Source organism: Triturus cristatus, chromosome 2_2 (assembly GCF_964204655.1).
Source record: "Triturus cristatus chromosome 2_2, aTriCri1.1, whole genome shotgun sequence".
Lineage (NCBI taxonomy): Eukaryota > Metazoa > Chordata > Amphibia > Caudata > Salamandridae > Triturus > Triturus cristatus.
This window is the reverse complement of record NC_140582.1, coordinates 515,129,610-515,150,668: the sequence shown is the minus strand read 5'-3', so window position 1 is coordinate 515,150,668 and position 21,059 is coordinate 515,129,610. Positions and strand designations below refer to the sequence as shown.

Sequence of the window (21,059 nt, the reverse complement as noted above, 5' to 3'; positions counted from 1 at the left end):
AAAAAGAAAAAAAAAAAGGATTTAAAAAACCTTACAAATTCACTTAAAAAACCATTGGTTTCACACACGTTATAGTTAGGAGTTAGCATTTTAAAAACCTTGCAAATTCACTGAAAAAACCATAGGTTTCACACATGTTATAGTTAGGTGGATATTTCATTCGTAAAAAAACAATGAAATTCCCCCGTTATAGTTAGTTCAGATAACTATAACTCGCGCGACCGCCACTCTATCACAAGGATGATGTCATCAGTGATGTCATGAGTGATGCCACTGACCATGTCATGAGTGATGTAATATGCGACGTCATGAGCAGTGGATTGCGGGCGCGCGAGTTATAGTTATCTGAACTAACTATAACGGGGGAATTTCATTGTTTTTTTACGAATGAAATATCCACCTAACTATAACGTGTGAAACCTATGGTTTTTTTAAGTGAATATATATATATATATATATAGATAGATATAATTTGTTATTGCTCCGGGGTCCTCGCACATGGGCAGGAGTATTCAGGGCTTATGACTATTGATGAGTATCCCCTGGAAGAGAACGGCCTGTCCACAAGTCCGCACATTCAAGAGGTTAAACTGCTGGAGAAGCAATCATGCAATCATTTACAGGGTACAAGTAATACACTGCACAAGCATATTACACGTAGGATGGATTACTACTCCTCGTTACAGAATCTGCATTTCATGTCGGGCCTTTCATTTTGGTAGGTGGTCCAGTGTTAACAAGACCCCAAATCAAAAAGCCAGCAATCTACTTTTTATGTCTTGGGTAATTCTCTCCTATGTAAGGTTGCTTCCCTGGGTTATTACAGGATGATATACCCATCCAGGCATGGGACCGCTGGGTCAGTAATTCTTTATCAAAATGTCTACCCAGAGCCTGTTCATTGGCATTCACTACTTTTTTGTAACTCATTATGACTGACCCCAGACTCCATACAGCCCAGGCATATAGGTCATCCAGAGATGCATACAGGTAGCGTGCATGAGCGACTTTGCTTCCAACAGTCTTTAGCTCATCTCAGATCATGTTATTAAGCAAGTTAGGGAGTGCTGCTCTGATCTTCTGACACAGCTTGATGAATGCACTTTTCCTGGCCGTAGGTTGCTGTAGGAGACCAAATTACCGGCGGACCTGGGTCAGTGGGGCTGCTTTTGGTAGACGAAGAACGCCTTTGTAGATTTTTATCATCATTGTACCTATCAATTTTCCTGCCTTGTCCATCACGGTCTTGAGCCATCTGTCGTCTGCGTGCTGCTTGCCTCTGCCTCCATCTGGCCTCCTGGATCTCCTGGGTTCCCGGGGGTTCCAAGGGTTAATGTTCTCCCCCTGGTAGGTGAGGAGCAGCCGAAGTGCCCAATGTGCCTTCTAGGATGCCAAAGCTGAGGGTGAAGCGGGTGAGCAGCAAGTAGCAGCAACAGCACATCCCTTTGTGTCGCGCTCAGGGCCCCACTTCCCTGCGGGTCAATTTACAGATGTTCTGCAACCAACTCACTGAGCAGCTCCTGAGACCATGACTGACTGAGACCATCAGTAGATAGTCACCGTTGGATTTTAGAGGTTGGGCCATCATGATATCAGATGCAGAGATTTCAGCCACCTCAATAATTCCAGTCTCAGGCCTGCAGTTCCAAACAGCGTTCACAGCTTCCTCAATAGCGGTTTGCATTATTCATGGATGTAAGCTACCAGCTACATACAGCATCCAGCAAAATAATAAATGTACTATCAAATAACAGATTGCCATTTCCCGGAGCTATGGTCTTATAGAGGTGCGTGGGTGAAGAATAGACTATTTAATACATTTTTAAATCGGTCCAGGTCTATGAGGTCGGATATAAACTCCACCTTTATCAGATTAGATAAACTGGACATTGCCCTTTTGATCGATTTTGTTTAGCCTTTGACGCCAGTACAGCAAAAAATGTTCATAAAGTTGGTGGGACCAAAGCGAAATAATATTTATTCAGTAAATGATTCACAACTATCAATAAATAAACAAGTAAGCTACAAACAACTGCCTGTATTAAATATTTCTGTGTGTTTTTGGTTACACATTTGTAATAAGAAATTCACAAAGTCAATCAGTTAAAAGTATTAAAAGGTGTATAAAACCAAATGCTAAGCAATTATCAGTTAGTGAGTCTGACAACTCACCAACTGTGCCAACTGAGGACACTCCAATCTCAATGAGGGCATTAATGACCACATCAGAAATATTCCCAGCAAAGCTTTGATGTTTGAGGAGCAAAATAATATAATTATATCTGAGCGCAGCCTAGCGGCTAAATAATCCATCATAAAACAGGAAAACGGTATGCATCAAATAATACACTTTCAGTTTCCCAAAATAATCAGGGTTTATAGCTGACGCAACTGTCATTTCCATTCTAGTGGAAAGCGTGTGATTTAAAACGTGAGCAGCTTCTTGTGGCACAAAAGCAGGGGAGTGGTGGCTGTTGGAGTGGGGGGATACAGGCACGGCAGCCTCTGTTGCATCATGCCTTACACAAATAAATATTTGTGGAATGCTGCCGGTGAGCCCCTTAACTAACTATGATGTAGAGTAGACCAGAGTTTCTATAATTTAAGGCACGCTTTAGCACTTACCTTTGTCCAGTTCAAGGCAGAGATTGTACACAGCAACAGGCCTCTTGTTGCGCGTCCCTTGTCGTCGCGATTGTCTCGGGGGAGCGTTAGGGGGAGATATCGATAGCGAGATTGGTTCCATCAGATTGTCATCGGGTGGATTCCTGAAGATCTGCGATCCAAAACAAAGGAGCTGTAATTGCTTGTCACGCGCAGAAAGGAGCACAGTACAACCTTGAACTATTTGGAAACAGACATTTTTGGATTGTTTTCAGGACACAGGAGCCAAACCGTTTTTTGGCAGTCGTATATTTCACGAAAGCCTTAAAAAGAGGAAACTGAATCATTACGTCTTAGAAATTACCAGCTCTTAAAACATGCAACTGGACGTGCCAGATAAGAGAAGAGCTGCAATCGAAATTGTGTTATTCTGAAATTTCACACACACATCAGTCGTTTGCCAATATACACAGCCTACTTATTGCACGATCATAAAAATCATCTACAGCATGGGAAACATATTTCATAAGGAATCATTTGTTTACATTGAACTAGAGAACTGCTGCTCCCTTGATTCCACTGGAACATTTGTTGAGCTTATTTTCACAAGTTTGTTTATATCTGCCATCAAAAACAGTATTAATGGCAATGGTAATGCCTTGAAGTTATGTATTTGTAAAGTGGCCAAGCAGAAATTGCTCTAGTGTTTACAACGAGTTGCATTCAAGCTCATTCTTGGTTTCCACAATTAATATAAAAAAATTAGACATTAAAAAGAGATGAGGTTAAAAAACAAATACACACATCGCATAATGCTAACATTCCACTATTATTTATGCAGCCTTTAACCAGCATGCCATGGTGTTAAGTGATGTATGTAGTCATATGTATGAATGTTGTTCTGTGCAAGTTAATAGTCTGCCTCCTCCAGCGAACAATGTGTGACGTTGTAATGTACCGTGGAAGTGCGTGTGATTGAATGCAAATGATCTGTGTGCAGTGCCTTACGTCAAGCACGCGCACTGGATGAGGAGGACGTACAACTACTCAGTTGAGAGCAATGAAGGGGATGGACAAGGAGCTTGTCCTGTTCCTCGTAGACCTCGTGAATGTAAGTAAATGTTTCCGTTTAATACGCAGTTATTTCCCTTGTCACCCATCTCAAACTCTCTTCTTTAGCCCTGCCAAGTACCACGCATCAGGTGTTAGACTAACGCATTTCAATGTGGTGGTCTGCATCCCGCACCAAAATGCACTGTCACGCATTTATAGCACCTCAGCTCTCTACTGGAGCACTGCTATTTAACACCTCAACTGACTGTCAAAGCTGGCAGCTTGCGGCAGGCTTGGGAGTTGGCTCAGCCCGTGGTAATCACTGGCTTCATGTCATGAGTCTTCAATATGGTAATTTTATTTACCCAATCACAATAAGCAGGTCTGGAATAGTTTAAAGTTCTTTGGCAGCCCCCGGCACTGTGCCGGGCAGCGCCACGATCCAAAAGGTCAGACACTCTGACCAACGCAGGCAGCATTGGCTGCACTGGACCGCAAAGCAGGGCAGGGCAGCTACTAAGGCACTCACACACCACCGCTCTCCGGCCACAGCAGATAAGTGGTGTATTACAGGCTTCTCCACTGGAGCTGATGGGCTTCCAGCAGGACTTAAACAGTTTTTATCTTGTATAACTTGTATTGTCAATACATGATGTGAAATGTATAATAAATAGTTTGATGAAAATGTCATGTTTTGAAATGATGAATTCTGAAATTTGGTTTTCTATGATGTTTTTACAATAGATGAAGTGCTGGGAGATTTCAAGTAATTTTGCCTGAAGAAGGTGGTTGAATCAACTTATACCACCGAAACGCGTTGCACTGCTATTAAAAAGCACTAAACCAAATTGGTTCTGCTCGAAAAAATAAAAACCTCAGACTATGATGTGCTGATCATGAAACTACTGTTGGTTTAGTGCTTTATATGACCAAAAAAACTTGCAATTGTGTTGTATATTCTCCTGTATCGATTTGTCTATTGATTTATTGCACAACAATTAATTTGCTGTTTTTAATGTATTTCCAAAATGTTTTTATATACAAGAAAAAGGATTCATCTAATAAACATTTATATATTGGCTTTGGTATTCTGTGATACTCGTTGGAGATGTCGGTTTATTTGTGTATGGATGTGACATGAGTTACTGATAGTGAGCTTTAAAATAATCCAAAGGGAAATACTTTTTTGACCTGTTGACAAAGTCTGTACTGCCTCCTGTTGCACAACAGCTGCTCCGTGCCAGTTGGACCTTACCTTACTGTCTTATGCAACCCATCATCCGGACTTAAACACACCGCATTGTTCTTTTGGGGGGGGGGGGGCTAGGGAGCTCCATACCTAGTACTTCAGCAATAAATGCACTACATCTACCCAACTGGCAAAATATCGCTACCACCGGGCGGTAACTCCTCGATAATCACTTCTACTACCGAGTGCCCTCCACACCTCTGCCCCACCCGCTAAAGAAATAGACCCTTTGAAATATTTGGGCCCACAAAAAAGTGTGATCCTGGGTACATACCATCAATACCATGCCCCCTAAAAGTTCTTATTATTCTTTATAATCACTATGTTACCCCTTTCTGAATTTCCTATCCAGCAGTCGAAATGCGCTGTATAACCGCTGCACGACCACACAGTGTGATCCCTGTGTTCCCTGTCTAACGACCCTGGCGTAGGCAGAGGAAGTGCGTTCATTTTTTAGCTGGAACTATGGCATCTCCACTAACTAAGGCAAGCCCATCTGCGCCCGGCCGGGCCCAGGGGCCAGAATCCCTGGAACTCCGGCCAGTAATCCTCTGGTATACTCCAACACAGAGCTTAAGTCCCTAAGACCCAAACCAATTTTGCAGTGTGCCCATACTTTGCAACCTGAGAAACATATGACCGCATGTGTCACATGCAAGTATAAACTAGATGCGACTTCCAACGTACCGGAGATACCTATTGGCACTAACAAGGTCAAAATGTTTCTTGTAAACTGTCGGTCTCTTACCAAACATGCAAATGAAATCTGCCTGCTGCTGGATGACGAAAGGCCTGATTTACTTTTCTTGACAGAAACTTGGCTGAATGAAGAGGGGGGTCCAGGGATTGTTCAAGCATTACCTCCAGGCTACACTATATCCAGGCTTGACAGGACCACAGGCAGAGGGGGGGGCTAGCCATTATTTATAAAGACAGTCTTAAATGTCGTACCACATCAAGTCCATTACTTCACTGCGAAAGTATCTTCTTCACGATTAGCTTATCCCAGGTTAATAAGTTTTCTGGCATTTTAGTCTACCGCCCACCCAGCCCGGCAGGCAATTTTTGTAAACATCTTCTTGACAATATTGTAAGCCTGGCTAGTTCGCTCCCAAATTTGATGCTTCTTGGAGATTTTAATCTCCACCTAGATGAGGTTTTTCTCCCATTAGTAGTGGAGATGACTGAAGGTCTTGGAGTACTGGACTTAAAGCAACTGAGTAATAACCCTACCCATAATAAAGGACATACTCTTGACTCCATTTTTTCTAACATCTCTAATCTAATGGTGGCTGATCCTATCCCTCTTCCTTGGTCAGACCATTTTTTGATTCCCTTTTCATGGACAATCCAAGGAGCTGATTTGAGGGTAAAAAAAAGTACTAAGTCAGTACGACCGTGGGCAATACGGTCATATGATTCTTGGTCGAAGCATCTAGAAGAAACTGTTCCTAGACTAGACTCTAACCCAGCAATTGCTAATGTCCAACTTAATAACTGGTTAGAATCCTCATTGGACTTGGTTTTACCCCAAAAAGTTATTAAAAAAAAAAGAGGGGGTCACCATAACCTATGGTACACTCCTAAGTTACGTACCCTTAGACAAAACGCCAAGCAGCTAGAACGTCGTTGGAGGAAATCTCCGACAGCTAATAGGAGGGAGGACTATAGAAGCGCAATCAGAAGCTATAAGGATGAAATAAAATTAGCAAAATCTGCTTTTAATGAAAAAGAAATTCTTTTAGCTGAAAATAGCCCCCGCAAAAATTTTTAAATCGCCAAATCTCTTTTTATCCCCCCCGCAACGATAAGGATAGTTTCCAAAACTGTCATTTAATTGCTAAATTCTTCAACAAAAAAATTCAGGCCATTTATCAATCATTTCCCACCGCCTTAGAATCACAGGTAATACCCCCTGCACGCGCTGCCACTAATCAACTTGAGTTTTTTCCCCCTATAAATCTAACCATTCTTCAGAACATTCTTAAACAGGTTCAATCTGGAGCTCCGTCAGATGTTGCCCCCCCCCCGATTTTAAACCGAGTCTTTGATACTATTGCTCCAATTGTTCTTGAAGTAATTAATACCTCCCTAGAATCAGGCTCTGTTCCCCTCTTATGGAAACAAGCGATGGTCAAAGCCTTATTGAAAAAACCCAATTTGGACCCTGAGATACTGTCTAATTATCGCCCTATCTCATTACTGCCAGGTATTGGCAAACTGGCAGAGAAGTATGTTAACAGTACGCTCTCGTCCTTCTTGGAAACTAACAACTGCTTCCATCAAACTCAGACAGGCTTTAGAGCCCAACAAAGTACGGAAACAGCTTTGCTAGTTGTGACGGAAAGTTTAAGAAGGATCACGGATAATGGAGGCTGTGCTGCATTTATTCTACTTGATCTCAGCGCAGCCTTCGATACCGTGAACCATCAACTTTTAATCCAAAGAATTAAAAGTCTTGGAATTACTGATTTGGCTTTAAAGTGGCTACAGTCCTACCTCGAGGACCGCTCATTTGTGGTCTTCGATGGGAATGTCGCTTCCTAACCATTACTTCTTGGCTGTGGGGTTCCGCAGGGCTCGTCCCTGAGCCCCACTCTATTTAATGTGTACATGAGTCTCCTTGCCGAACTGGTAATTCCCCATGGAATTCAGATTGTTACGTATGCAGACGATACCCAGTTAGTGGTATCACTCAGCCAAGAAAATAAGTCTGCTCCTAATCTCATGCTGTGTTTGCAAGAAGTATCAAAATGGATGGATGTTTCTTATCTAAAACTTAATGGGGACAAGACGGAACTTATGTTTCTGGGAAATCGCCCCCCAACGTCGATAGCCCCCTGTTGGCCTAACTGTCTTGCCCCCCCCCCCCCCCCCCCCCCCGGTTCCAAAAACACAAATTAAGAGTTTGGGAGTCTGGATAGACCATGATTTAAACTTTAAGGAACAGGCGAATAAGGTAGCCGCTAGCTGCTTCGGATTGCTCAGAATGCTAAGGAAGATTCTCCATTTTATTCCATCTACTGTTAGGAGAACAGTGATCCAGGCGCTCATTTTGTCACACCTGGACTATGCGAATGTTTTATATCTGGGAGCTCCTGGGGTCGCTATTAACAGACTTCAAGCTATTCAGAACTGTGCAGCACGACTTCTCACCAATTCTGCCAGGTGGATCTCTGCCAAACCCTCTCTGGCATCACTCCACTGGCTGCCGGTTCCCCAAAGGATCCATATTAAAGCCTTGTGCATTGCCCACAAGGCACTTTCTAACAAAGGACCCCCAGTTGTCCGTTCTCTTATTCAGTTTTATTGTCCAGCTAGATCCTTGAGATCAGAAAATAAACACCTGGCCTTAGTACCAATTGTAAAACGAATGCGTAGTGGAGGACGGAGTTTTGGCTACAATGCTGCAAAGCTCTGGAATGGCCTACCATTGACCATTCGATCTGAATCCAATTACATTCTGTTTCGCAAATGTTTAAAAACTTTTCTGTTCCCGTAATTCCACCTACTTGCTCTGTGAGTTGCTGCAGCGCTGGGATGCTCTAGGGTAGCCATGCGCTTTATAAATGCCCCTTCAATTCAATTCAATTCAATTCAATTCAATCTCCTCTGTGCCCCACCACCCAACTTTCTATGAGCCGCAAACACCTCTTAGAGCAGAACTGCATGACAGGATGAGGGAAAGGTTCTGCCCTGACAAAGTCTTTCAGTCGAGGGCTGTGGGGTGATCCCGGCGCCTCCCTGTACATTGTGCGTACCTGGGTCTGGCACCACTTCAGCTGTGGCGCACACTAACCGCTGCACAATGTGCTACTTATTTGGACATTGTGAACAATGGGCAGCGTTTTGAAACTTTTGTGCTCTAGGGGTGAATAAACAAACAGATAATAAACAATTACTTCCCATATTTCTCCCTCCCTTTCCAGTCTGTGACAATCAAATTACATCCAGTGACAATATAAGAGATGCCAGTGTCTAAGTTATTGCCTTGTTTTGATAGACTGGTTCACCAGTATCTTGCAGCGTTTTTTACATAAATGCCTTGCAACATTTTTAAATAAACTCTCTCCCAAAGCCATTGCAGCATTTTTAAATAAACTTTCTTACACTTGCCTCTCCCTCTTCTTTCATTCCTCTAACTTCATCACTCCCTCCTCTTTATCTCATTTAATTCTTCCTGTTCACCCATCACCTCACTCCTCTCCCTCCACTGAATTTTATTCTCGCTCAGTCTCCCTTTCTCTACTTCCATATTTCCTTTCTTTGGATCTCTCTCGCTGGTCTGTCTTTTCCCCTCCCCACTTATATCTCAAATGATCCTTTTCTTTCCTTTCATTGTGTCTACCACTTCCTTCTCTTATTCCTTGCCATTGCTCCGTACCGTACAACTCTCCATTCCCTTTTCCTTACACAACGATTTCCTGGCAGCACCTCTGCATCCCACCCCCCCACTCAATACCCACGGTCCTCAACACCAGCTTTGACTCGACAACCCGCACAATTGGAATGCCCACTGATACAAGTCTCTGCTGCGGCCCAGCAGTTCTATACCATGAGCTCATTCCCCAGCCTTGTATGTAGCCCCACTAGTGCCCGCTACCCACCCCTCCTCCCAGATGTGCCAGGACTCTGGAAGCAGTGGCATCAAAGAAGAGAAGTGATAGGCCATGAGCTATGCGAGAGGAGTGATGGGTCCCCAAGTTCCAGTGGGAACATCAGCTTATAAATAACACCAGCCCTATATTTTTTTGATGTATCCATACAGTATTTCTTATCCAAGCTGCCCACTACCTTTAGACAGATCCGGACAGCCACCTACCTGAGAAGTGACTGGGCCGCCCTGGCCAGGACTTCGCAGAGCCAAGCCCAGTCACTCAAAGCACCTCGAGTCGTTCCTCCAGAGTCTGGAAGAAGCACACGAGCTGCAAACCTTCTGACCACTCTTTAGACCCTGTCCCAAGCGACATTGTATTAGACGTATTACACATACGCTCCCCTACTGGACAAATCTAATTAACCTCATTCTCAGCCAAAGGTCCTTTCCTGAGGTCCTCAAATCTGGTCAGGTGACCCCCCTATTAAAGAAACCCTCAGCTGACATGGGTGACTTCAACAACTTCCGCCCTATCACCAACCTCCGTTTCCTTGCCGAAATCACTGAAAGATGTGTAGCAGAACAACTCACACAACACATAAAGGGCAATAACCTTCTTGATGGATTTCAATCCAGCTTCAGTAAAGCCTGCAGCACTGAAACGGCATTGTCGCAGGTTGTAGATGATGCCCTTTGAGCACTAGACTCAGGCAGCCCCTGCCTCCTGATCCTTCCCTGCCTTTCTTCAGCCTTGGACACTGTTAACCATCACATACTTCTGAACACCTTAAAACACAGAATGATGGGAATTGAGGGACTAGTTCTCAAATGGTTTGAATCTTTCCTTAGTGGGAAATCTCAGCTATCAAAATTGAGAACTGTCTCTCAACTCCAAGAGCTGTAGATCAAAGTATCCCTCAAGCTTCTATCCTCCTCAGATTCGAGTGTATAAAGGATGGGTTTTGTGGCGATGTAGGGGTGGTTTGCTCAGCTAGTAAGCACTGTGTTGGATAGGCTGAAAATAAAAACAAAAAGAGGTTTGGGTTCATACAGAAGCGACACAGAAATAATGTATAATGTATGCTAAGAAGTAAATACCCTCAAGTGATATGCTGTAAAAAAAGGAATGTGTGGATCATGTTTCATAATGTTCGGAAAAATCAATAAAATATATATTTTTTTAAAAAAGGTTCTATCCTTGCTCTGACCCTATTTAATCTCTACATTAAACTGCTTGTAGACCTATTAAAAGAAGCTAGGATCCTTTACCACCTATATGGAAATGACACCCAACTCTATCTTGAGGTACCCTCTGCACATGACATATTGTTTCCTGCCACCCCTTAACTCCATCCAAGAATGGATGTCATCTCATCACCTAAAACTTAATCCCTCTAAACCTGAATTCATTCTTATCTATACCTCAAATGTTCCACCTCCTATTCAATTTTGGATGAATAATCTAAACATCCTCAACAGCAAACCCACCATTGTTGACAGTGCCAAATCCCTAGGTGTCATCCTGGACAAAAGACAACCTCAAATCCCAAATCAACACCATGGTCAAGAATGCATGTTTCCAACAACGACTTCTCTGGGCTATTCAACGTTACATTTCTGACCAAGATCTGAAAACTCTTATCAAATCTTTGGTACTCTCCAGACTGGATTACTGAAATTCTCTTTTTCAGGCATCCCTACGACGCTCTTATCCCCCTTTAAAATACATCCTCCACTCACGCTTCATTTATGGGGCCAAATGAAATTACCCTATCACTTCTTTGTTGACAACTCTTCGCTGGCTTTCTATTGGAGCCGGGACTATATATTAGACTGCTTGCATCACCTATAAAGCCATTCACACCTCTACTCCTCGCTACCTAGCAAACAAACTCAAGTTATCAGGGGGTTTAGACCCTCACGAAATGCTGAGATTCTGCTGCTTGAACCTTCAAAAGAAAAAGACTTATGGTGCAATCGTTCTCAAGGAATGGGACTAGAATTTGGAACTCACTGCCTCCAAACCTGAGCACCACCAACTCTTTACGTATCTTTAAATCAGCCCTCAAAACTCTTCTCTTCTGAATACATTTTTCACAATAACACTCCTCTCCAAGCTCCCCATCAGGCACACGCCCCTACCTTAATTTCATGACACTGACTGATTCACAACACTTGAATGAATAATTACTCTGTAACCTAATGGAACAGAAGTATTCTTATATCTAAGTTTGCACACTATGCCATATTACAACTTGTATTTATCTCTGTAAATGTTTAATATTTCTCTGTAAACCGGCTAAACATGTTACCTGCAATATGTAATCTTGTAAATACGTAACTCTCACCCTGAGTAACCGCAGTAGCCATCAGTTTCATCCCCTACTACCATGTTACTCTAAACCTTCAAGTTAGACCTGGCTTTTACAGTGGGTTTATCCCCAGATTTCTTGCATTGTAGCTTTCTGTTTCTGACCATTTTTTTATTGGTTTTATGACTCTGGGCACTTTACCCCTACTGATCAGTGCTAAAATGCATATGCTCTCCCTGTAAATTGTATGTATGGATTGGTGTTTCCATAATTGGCTGATTTGATTTACTAAGTCAGTCCCTGTAACAGTGCACTGTGTGTGCCCAGGGCCCGTAAACCAAATTCTTCTAGTGGGCCTGTAGCACTGATTGTACCACCCACATAAGCAGCCTATAAATGTAACTCAGGCCTGCCATTGCAGAGCCTGTGTGCAGTGTGGTGCTGCCATGTCGACTTTGCAAGTGCACACACTTGCCAGTCCCTAACCTTCCCTTTTCTTGCATGTTTGTCACCCCTAAGGTAGGCCCAAGGTACCCCTGTTGGCAGGGTGCAGTGTATGTGAAAGGTAGAACATGCCCTGGGGTGTGTGGCATGTCCTGATTGTGAAATACTGCCCTTTTCGTTTTTCACTATTGCAAGGCTACTTAGTTCCATAGGATAGAATGGGGAGTTTGCTTATAACAACTTATAAACATAACTATCAATGGGAACAAGGTAGGAAAATAAAGTTTAGTATGCCTGGACTCAATGTTAAAATGCATCTTTTAGTGAGTGTGATTTTTACATTCTATATTTTAAAATACCACTTATAGAAAATAGGTATTTTCTTGCTTAGCCTTCCAGTGGGCCTCTGCTAGGATGTGTATTGACTGTCTGGCTTTGACGTGACAGTGGCTGGCGGCTGTGCAGTGGCTCCAGAGAGTCTGGATGAGTCAGGGCTGGGCTGAATAGACCTGGGCGGCATTCAGAGTAGGGGGAGGAGTTCTCACTTGCACCTGAATAGGCCCGGTCTGCATTTAGAGTGGTGAGAGGAGATTTCCCTTGCACCTTAATAGGCTCTGTATGCCTTACACAATGCTGTCTCCACCTCCTGCTGGGCAGCTGCATCAGAGAGGACAGAACTTGATTTTGGCTGGGCAAAGAGCTTCTCTGCCACCAGAGAACAAAGGAATTTGTGCAATAAATATTGGGGCCCAGACACCAGAACTTTAGATCACTACTGGACAATCAAGAGGAACTTTTGCCAAGGAGAAGACCTGGAGAAACTGAGGAGGAGTACTGTCTGTGTGCTGTTTGCTGTCTGGGTTCGGCCTGCAATGGCTACTTTCTGCCAAGGAAAGGCAAAAGGACTTTTCTGGTTGCTGTGTCCCATGCTTGAGGAAGATCTCCAAGGGCTTGAAGAAGAGCTTGACTCCTGTTCTGAAGTCTCAGGGACACAGACTTCACCCCCAGCTCCCCTGAACTTCCTAGCTGGGAGTTCTGACCTGCCAAGACATGCCTGGAGCTGTTCTGGGCCTCTGGAGGTTGTTCTGGCTGTTGGGAGTTGGAAAATCAATGCACCAATGAGGAGCGTTACGCATCCGTTCCTGTTTCCAACGCATCGCAGAAGAAACCGACGCAGTGCCTACCCGCGGCTCGTGAAATCTCTGCACGCCGCATTGAGTGCATCAGTCTCAGAAATCCGATATCACTGCACAGATTCCGACGCAAGCCCTGCTGTGCGGCTGCAAGAAACCCCACATCGCGGCGCCAAGTCTGTTGCATCTTTGGGGGATGCAGTAAGAAATCGGCGTATCACCTCCACACGCAGTAAAAAAAAAAATCGATGAATCATCTCCTGTCTGGTAAGGAACCGACGCATCAGCTCCCCTGCGTAGCAGTAAGGAATCGACCCTCACCTCCCCCAGAGCAAGGAACCGGCACATAACCTTCCCTGAGTGTAAGGAACCAACACATCACCTTCCGTGCGGCACTTTTTGTGTGTGTGCCCGACACATCTAAAGTACTTTGTGTGAAAAGTGTCGCCTCTACAATTTCCTTTCAACTGAACTATTTCGACCATTTGAAAGTCCTATTTTTATTACTGTATTGTGGATTTTTGTTGTTTGGTCTGGTTTGGTTTAGATAAAGATTACTTATATTTCTAAACTGGTGTGGTGTCCACTTGTAGTGTTTTCACTGTATTACTTTATGTGTTCACAAATGCTTTACACACTGTCTCTGAGATAAGCCTGTCTGCTCATGCCAAGCTACCAAGGGAGTGAGTGAGCAGGGTTTATTTTAGAAGCATATCCGCCTTACCCTGACTAGAAGCAAGGGTCCCTATTTGGACAACGGTACATACCTCTGCCAACTAGAAACCCCATTTCTAACACTTTTCATGTAACATTTCTCGCTCTGATTTAAAGTGCTCTGACACCTATGGCAATATACATGCTATATAAAATCGCATCGATAAATACCCAGAGCACTCCCTACCTCGCATCTACCTATGCACATTATGCCAAATGTTCCCCCATCCCACTTGACAGCATTCTCACTGAGGTTATGCCATCTACAGTTCGCCTGCAGACCCTCCAAGGTCATCTTAACTCCTACTTACTGCACTCCTACTCCCCCTCTCCCCACCAATCGCATCGTTTTACCCTAGAACCATATCTGTCCAACCAATGCACTCCTGCCTCGCATCTTATCCATCCTGAGGGCTTGTCGCTCCCTTAGCCCTCCTTTCACACCTCACACAGTGCTGCAGCAGCACCTCTCTCCTCCGCAGGATCCCCAGGACAAAGAGGGCCCGTGTCAGGCACCTGTGATTAAATACCCCCCCACCCCCAATGCCGAATTCCTCAAGTCAAATTTACAACTGGGCTGAACCCAATGACCTACTCCACTGCCAGGTAACTTTCCTACCTCCCTTTATACCTTTTACTACTCCTGTTGAATCCGGTTTCTGCTCCCTGGGGGGTGGCCTTCACCAAGGCACATGGTCCAGCCATCTCCCCTACCCCTTTGGGGAGGGGGGGGCAAACCAAGGGGCATAGAGTTTCTTATTGCCTCAATGGGTGCAATTTCTGATATTTATATGTTCCCCTTGTCTTCATTGTTTGATTCTGCTCGCCAGAAGGTGTCACTCATAGTTGTTGAATGTCACTCATAATTACACTGAAATTATGAAAATGTCACACATAAGCAATCTAAAACCTTGGCAGCTATGCTTCTTTTTTGTAGGTGTATTTGCACTTACAAGAACACAGCACAAATCATAGTTAGGCTCGGTGTAAACCATTAATACTACTTAGAACTCTTCTAACCAGGTGGTTAAGGCTCCCCAGATCTTCCTTTCCTTTCGTTTAGCGTGAATACCCTTACGATTATATAGAGCCATTTCAAATTGAAATACGTGCAGAAAACGCCCTTTCCATTGCTGGAATGTCGGGGGAAGACTATCTAGCCATGCCGATAATATACACAGTCTATATACAGTCATAGCGATGAAGAGCAGTTCCGGCCCAGGCCCAAAACAGGTTGGAACTGGAACCGGAAGTGAACGTCAACTGCGTCGCTGTGAACTAGGCCCTTTGTGCATTCCTACCCGGGAGGTGTTTGCACAGGGCTGGCTGTGCGTGTAGCGGTGGCTGGAATCTGAAGCTGGAGTCTGTTTCAAGGGAGGCGACTAGCAGGTTTTGCATAACGTTACTGTCAACGGCTTTTTGGTGTTTGCTTTTCTTTGACTAAAAGAAAAATACAACCTATTAATGTAATTTATTAAACAAGCATTGAAAATGCAATAGGTCGCACCTTTGACTAAGTTAAAGCAAATTTGCTTTGCTAATGGTATTATTTAGTAAAGCAAATGGCTTTAACTTTATAAAAGGTGAGACCTATTGCATTTTTAATGCTTGTTTTGTTGCAGGATCTAATCTGATGTGAGGAGGCATCTGTTTTTACCAGTTTATCCACTGAAAAGCTTCCATTCTTGATTATAAATGGGTTTATTTCACTGTCAGAAGATGTCTAATTCTTCGCTCGTTTAGAAAGGTAAGAAGAGTCCTAAACCCTGTGGTTGGATACTAAATGTACTGCTGCATACCGTAATCTCAAATACGCACTCAAGGCCATCCTAGAGACAAGGCTCTAGTTAACTTGCAAGAAGGAACTACAAGGAAGCTCTCACTCGTAGAAAGATTGAAATTCAAAAATCACCTTGGGATGAATCAGAAGTAGCGGTAAAGGTAAATAAGCAATCCTGACTTTGGGCAGTGATTATTTGTCCTTTTTTTGCTCTAAATTGAATTTCCCAATAGTAGAATGTCTAGTTTCAGCTGCATCTTGGGTCCTACATTTAACAAAACTCTTTGATCAAGAACAAAACGTAGAAACTGTCCCAAAGGAGGTCCAAGAGTCCACTATTAAGGCAGCTCCTCCTATTGGTTTGAGTCTCCCCATAGACGAAAAGGAGGTGAGTCTTGTTATTAGAAAGAGCTTGGCGCATAATGCCTCAGGCCCGGATGGAATCCATATGGACCTATTGAAGGCAAATCTAGAATTCTGGGCATATCTTATTACCAACGTTTTTTGCACCAATCTATTGGTCATATACCTCCCTCATGGAAGGAAGCGATTATTGTGCCTATTTTCAAAAAAGTAGAAAAGACTTGTCACAGTTGCTATGAGCCCATTCCTTTGCTGGATTCAACCTCCAAATAACTAGTGCGGGTCCTTCTTTCACATTTAGAGATTTAGGCTGAATCCAAAACCATTCTGTCTCTGGTCCAATTTGGCTTCGCCCTGGGGTAAGCGCAATGGAGCAGTGTCTCAACCTATCACTTATAGTTAGGAAATACATCAAAGCCAGGGGAGGTGCCCTACATTTGGCTTTTATGGACCTCTCCTGTGCATTTGACAATATTAATCGCTCCAAATTATGGACCATGAGGAATTCTTGGGGGGTTGAGCTGGTACTAGTGAATCTCCTTACGCAGATGCATACCAATACCTCCCAAACAATCTGCTATGGACAAAATAGAGAACGTACCCCTTCAATAAATAAAAAAAATTAAAAGGGTGTTGCAAGGCTGTTTTCTGGCGCCATTTCTTTTCCTTCTTTATATATATGGTTTAGAGCAACACCTTATTAAAAATGGGAAAGATACGCCCCAGATGAGCTCTCGTCCGGTCCCTTGTCTTTTATACTTAGATGACTCTGTGCTTCTTGCACAAACATTAAATGGACTTCAATTACACTTGGAATCTTTTAACTCATTCAGGCTTGAGCTAGATTTAAGGGTCAACTTTTCAAAATCTTATATGATGGTTATGGGCCCCAAAAAAAAACAAATCTAGGACGCATATGGTTGGAGGGGTTAAGAGCATTGAAGTACTCACTTAATTCCCTGGGCATCTCTTTTGATATTTCTTTAAACTGGGCTCATTTATTTACCGTCAGATCTGAACAATTCCAGGGTACGATTGAAGCACTATTTTGATTTGTGTCTCGGTTAGGTGACAAACTAGTAAAATAAATGCTTTTTATATATAAAAGCAAATGTATCTCTTTGGGGCTGTATGGGGTCATGTCATTGTAGAACCTTTACAGAGCTTAGAAAATAGATTTGGGAGCTGTATTTTATCTACCCCAAACTCTGAAGCCTCGTATATTTGACATAAAGAATTGGGCCTACATCATCTAGCAATGCTTGACCGAACTTGCACCATTACTTTTATGAATTAGAATTTGGTCCTCTCCAGAAGCCGCCCAGTCTAGGTTAATAATCGAAGACAGTTTAGGGTTGGATGTTATAGATAAGATTTTGTGGTTGAAATACATCAAGCACGTGTTTGACAGCTGGGTATGCAGGACGATGGAAACATAAGGACGACACTCTGCTAAACCGAAGGACCTTATCATGGCTCCTTAAGCAGTATCCACGGGAGATTTGAAGAACAGCAGAGCAGACTTTGCTCGCTGGTGACCGTCTACGTTTTTTGCGACCACAGGGGACAGTGAGGTTTGGACTCATCGGAATACTCCCTGGGGACCTCGGTGACACATAGGGAATCGGGCCTATCATAGCCATCGCCAATACTTCTACGAACATCATATATGAAGCCTTGAGGAAGTCACGGTGGTGACGAAACGCGCGTTGGCTGTTTCAGAGAGAACACTCTACGTGTCAAAACTTAGCATTCATAAGAACTACAAGACTTGGGATATACATGCTAACGAGGGATACATTCTTCTCTGTCTGATGTTCTGTTTAAGTTTTTGATGCAATATGCTAAGATGATATGCTCTGTGCTTTAAAATTATTAAACTAAATTCACAGCTCATATTTGTTGGTCTTGTGAAACTCCCCATGGGAATTGGTTCCTCTCTCTACAATTTGGTACTTGCAGTACGTATGATTAATTTCAAACCGAATTTGTGTTGTGTATAAATCAACTGAGTGCCGGGGTCTTCCTCTTTTGCTTCTATTACAGACCATGTGTGGCCTGTTTAACCGATATCCTTGGTAGTGGGATATCTGACCTCGATTGGCACCTTCCCCATATTTTGTTTCAAATTGGACACATTCATTGTATTGAACTGCCCCACTAGCTGAATCAAATAGTTTAAGTGATTGTGCGACTCATTATCCACCACTACTAGATTAAAATTAATTATTTCGATCCTTCAACAATCACCACTTTATCGAAGGAAAGGGTCAAAACCCTTTTCCATGGTTATCTGTCTTATTTACATGCAGATAAAGCCTCAAAAATGTAAACAGTTGTTACTTACTCACATTTCATTACATCCTCAGGACTGGAGCCTTATCTTGTACTATTTCGCAACCTGCAATACAGGTTCTACTTAATAAGCTTCAGATTGGGAATCATTAACTTTTTGCATGCATTTCCTGTCCAGGGGTCTTGGTTTCGGGCACTCCCAAAATGCCCCTGTGATATTACCCCACAATCCACGGTGCACTTTATGCTAATTTGCAGTTTACAAAAGTCCATGCAAAAGATTTGTATGTCCTATTTTAAAATCTGCAAACATTAAGCAACACCAGTTGGCATTAAAATGTTTACAGCCACTTGGCTCTGTTGAATTATGTATGGCTGTTTAGAATCATGTCAGATGTGCACTGAACATGAGGCACAACTATGTGAATGACCTGTACTGTTGTAGTGTTTTATGATGTGATTGTATTGTTTTTTAAATCCTGAAGATTTTATGTTTGTATGATGTGGTTATCTGTTTAATGTCTTTACATGGAATAAATAAGACAGAAATTAAGAATTATTGACTGACTGATAATGTACTCATAGATCTATGTAAACATAGATGTTTTTTGAACACCTGGTTTTGATCCCTACTAGAACCTGATGCCGGTCAACAGAATCAGGCTCCAAATATCCGTCTATTTTTGGTTATCACTCAGCCTCCAGCACTGCCACTGTAAAGGTGATGGAGGCCTGACATTTCAATGATCAGCAGGCTCTATCTGCGAGGTGTGATTTATTAACAGCACGTACACTCCATGTAGAAGAGTCACCCTGGCTAAACCTATGTGTATTTGTGGTATGAGGACTGGAGAAAGTGAACAGCATTTTTCTAAAACGAATGCTGTCTAAAAGTGTTTTCCCAACCACACACCTTTGGTGCCCACAGACCCAAAGTTGAGTGGATCCTAAAATCAAATTTCTTTTCACATTCTAACTTTTGTAAGTATCTGAAAGACGTGCCATTTATAAAAACAGTATGGATTGGTGACTACAACTCCCAAGTGAGACAATAGAATTCAACTAACACAATTAGATGTGTAATCTTTACGAAGGCTTAAGGCAGTTCGGGCTGGACTGCTCCCATGAGGCACAGGGTCAGACTGATTTGCATATGGCCATGTGGTTTTGCTATGTTCGCCCTAAGTTGGCAGGGTATGCCCAGACGTGGGTCCCTTGCTCACTTTGCCACAGGATTAAAGCTAGCCTGGCTGATGATGGCTGATTAGCCAGAAACCGGTCCCAGGATGCTTGTTTCCGGTCCAGGGAAGACATGGCTTGGCAGTTCAGGCTGGACTGCTCCCATGAGGCACAGGGTCAGACTGATTTGCATATGGCCATGTATGAACTGGGGTGGCGGAGTGAGCTAAAGAATGATGATGGATTCAACCCAGATCAGTTGACTGGGGGTGAGTGCTTGCAATGTTCAACACTCCGTCCATCATCCCCTTTGGTTTTGCTTAATGTTTTATCATTCATTCAACCACTGCCTCAGAATTCCCAAAAGATCAAACCAGTTTCTTGGGCAACCTTCATTCATGATAAGAAGCAGCTCTCATGGGAGGCTTATTAGCCATTTCGTTCCCAACAGCCTTCCCATCAAAGGGTGCAAATGAAAATGCCTCAAAGAGTTTTTGGTCTGCTGAAAAGACACAGTAAGGAGTTGTGACAAGTCAGAGTAGCCCCTTCCTTTCTGTTCCCAGGACCATCATCAGCTAGCAAACTGGCGCCCAAACCTATGGAGCCCAGTTGCATCTCCCCTGGGACGTGAACAAGCCTTACAAGTTTCAAAAGATGGCAAAATGAACTGCTTATTTATTTTGTTCTGGAGGAAACAGCTTGGTATGATCTCCAATACTGGCTCGGATTTATCCGTTTGGTAGCTTGAGAAAAGCAAGGCTAGTCATCATCACTTTTGCTTGAATCCTTGCTAGACTAACACTTGGTACAGGGCTGTCGTAAACTCGTACCCTGACTTAACTACTGGGAACAGTGGAACGCATGGTCTACAAAAGTATCTAAAAGTCTTATTTGGAATTCAAGGGCTAATACTTCAAGGCCCTGCCTGGTAGCCATGTGTCCCCTAAAGGAAAGGTTCCAGCAGCTACAAGAGAGGGATGGCAAGAAATGTTGGTTTTGCTGCACAGTCTGTGCTCCAATAACACCCTGCCTTGAGGTGTTCCATAAATCATTTATGTAGCACTTCTACAGATGCCCAAATGCTGCAGAATTGTAATTGTGCATATGGGAAAAACTAGAACTATTTTCTTGAGAACCATTGGCGAGTCAATGAGCCCTAACTTACCTTTGGGGAAGGCGCAGCCTGCCTATACCGGACAAGTGTCTCATCCATTTGGAGTAATTCCAAATCAGAGATTGTGACATTGCTTTGAAAAAGCTGTCTACATTCTCAACCAAACTACCAAAAGGTGATCCATGGGATATACTTAAGGCAGAAATTAGTTTGCCTCTCTGG

General features: G+C 43.2%; 1 protein-coding gene across 2 annotated transcripts in view; it reads right to left on the bottom strand.

Moving 5' to 3' along the window:
- Positions 1-21,059, bottom strand: part of ARHGAP10 (Rho GTPase activating protein 10) — a 1,033,471-nt gene that overhangs the window by 258,430 nt on the left and 753,982 nt on the right. For both annotated transcript variants that reach the window (XM_085641636.1, XM_085641637.1), the window contains exon 19: positions 2,626-2,776. In XM_085641636.1, the coding sequence (XP_085497762.1) occupies positions 2,626-2,776 (151 nt within the window). The remainder of the gene's footprint in view (positions 1-2,625; positions 2,777-21,059) is intronic.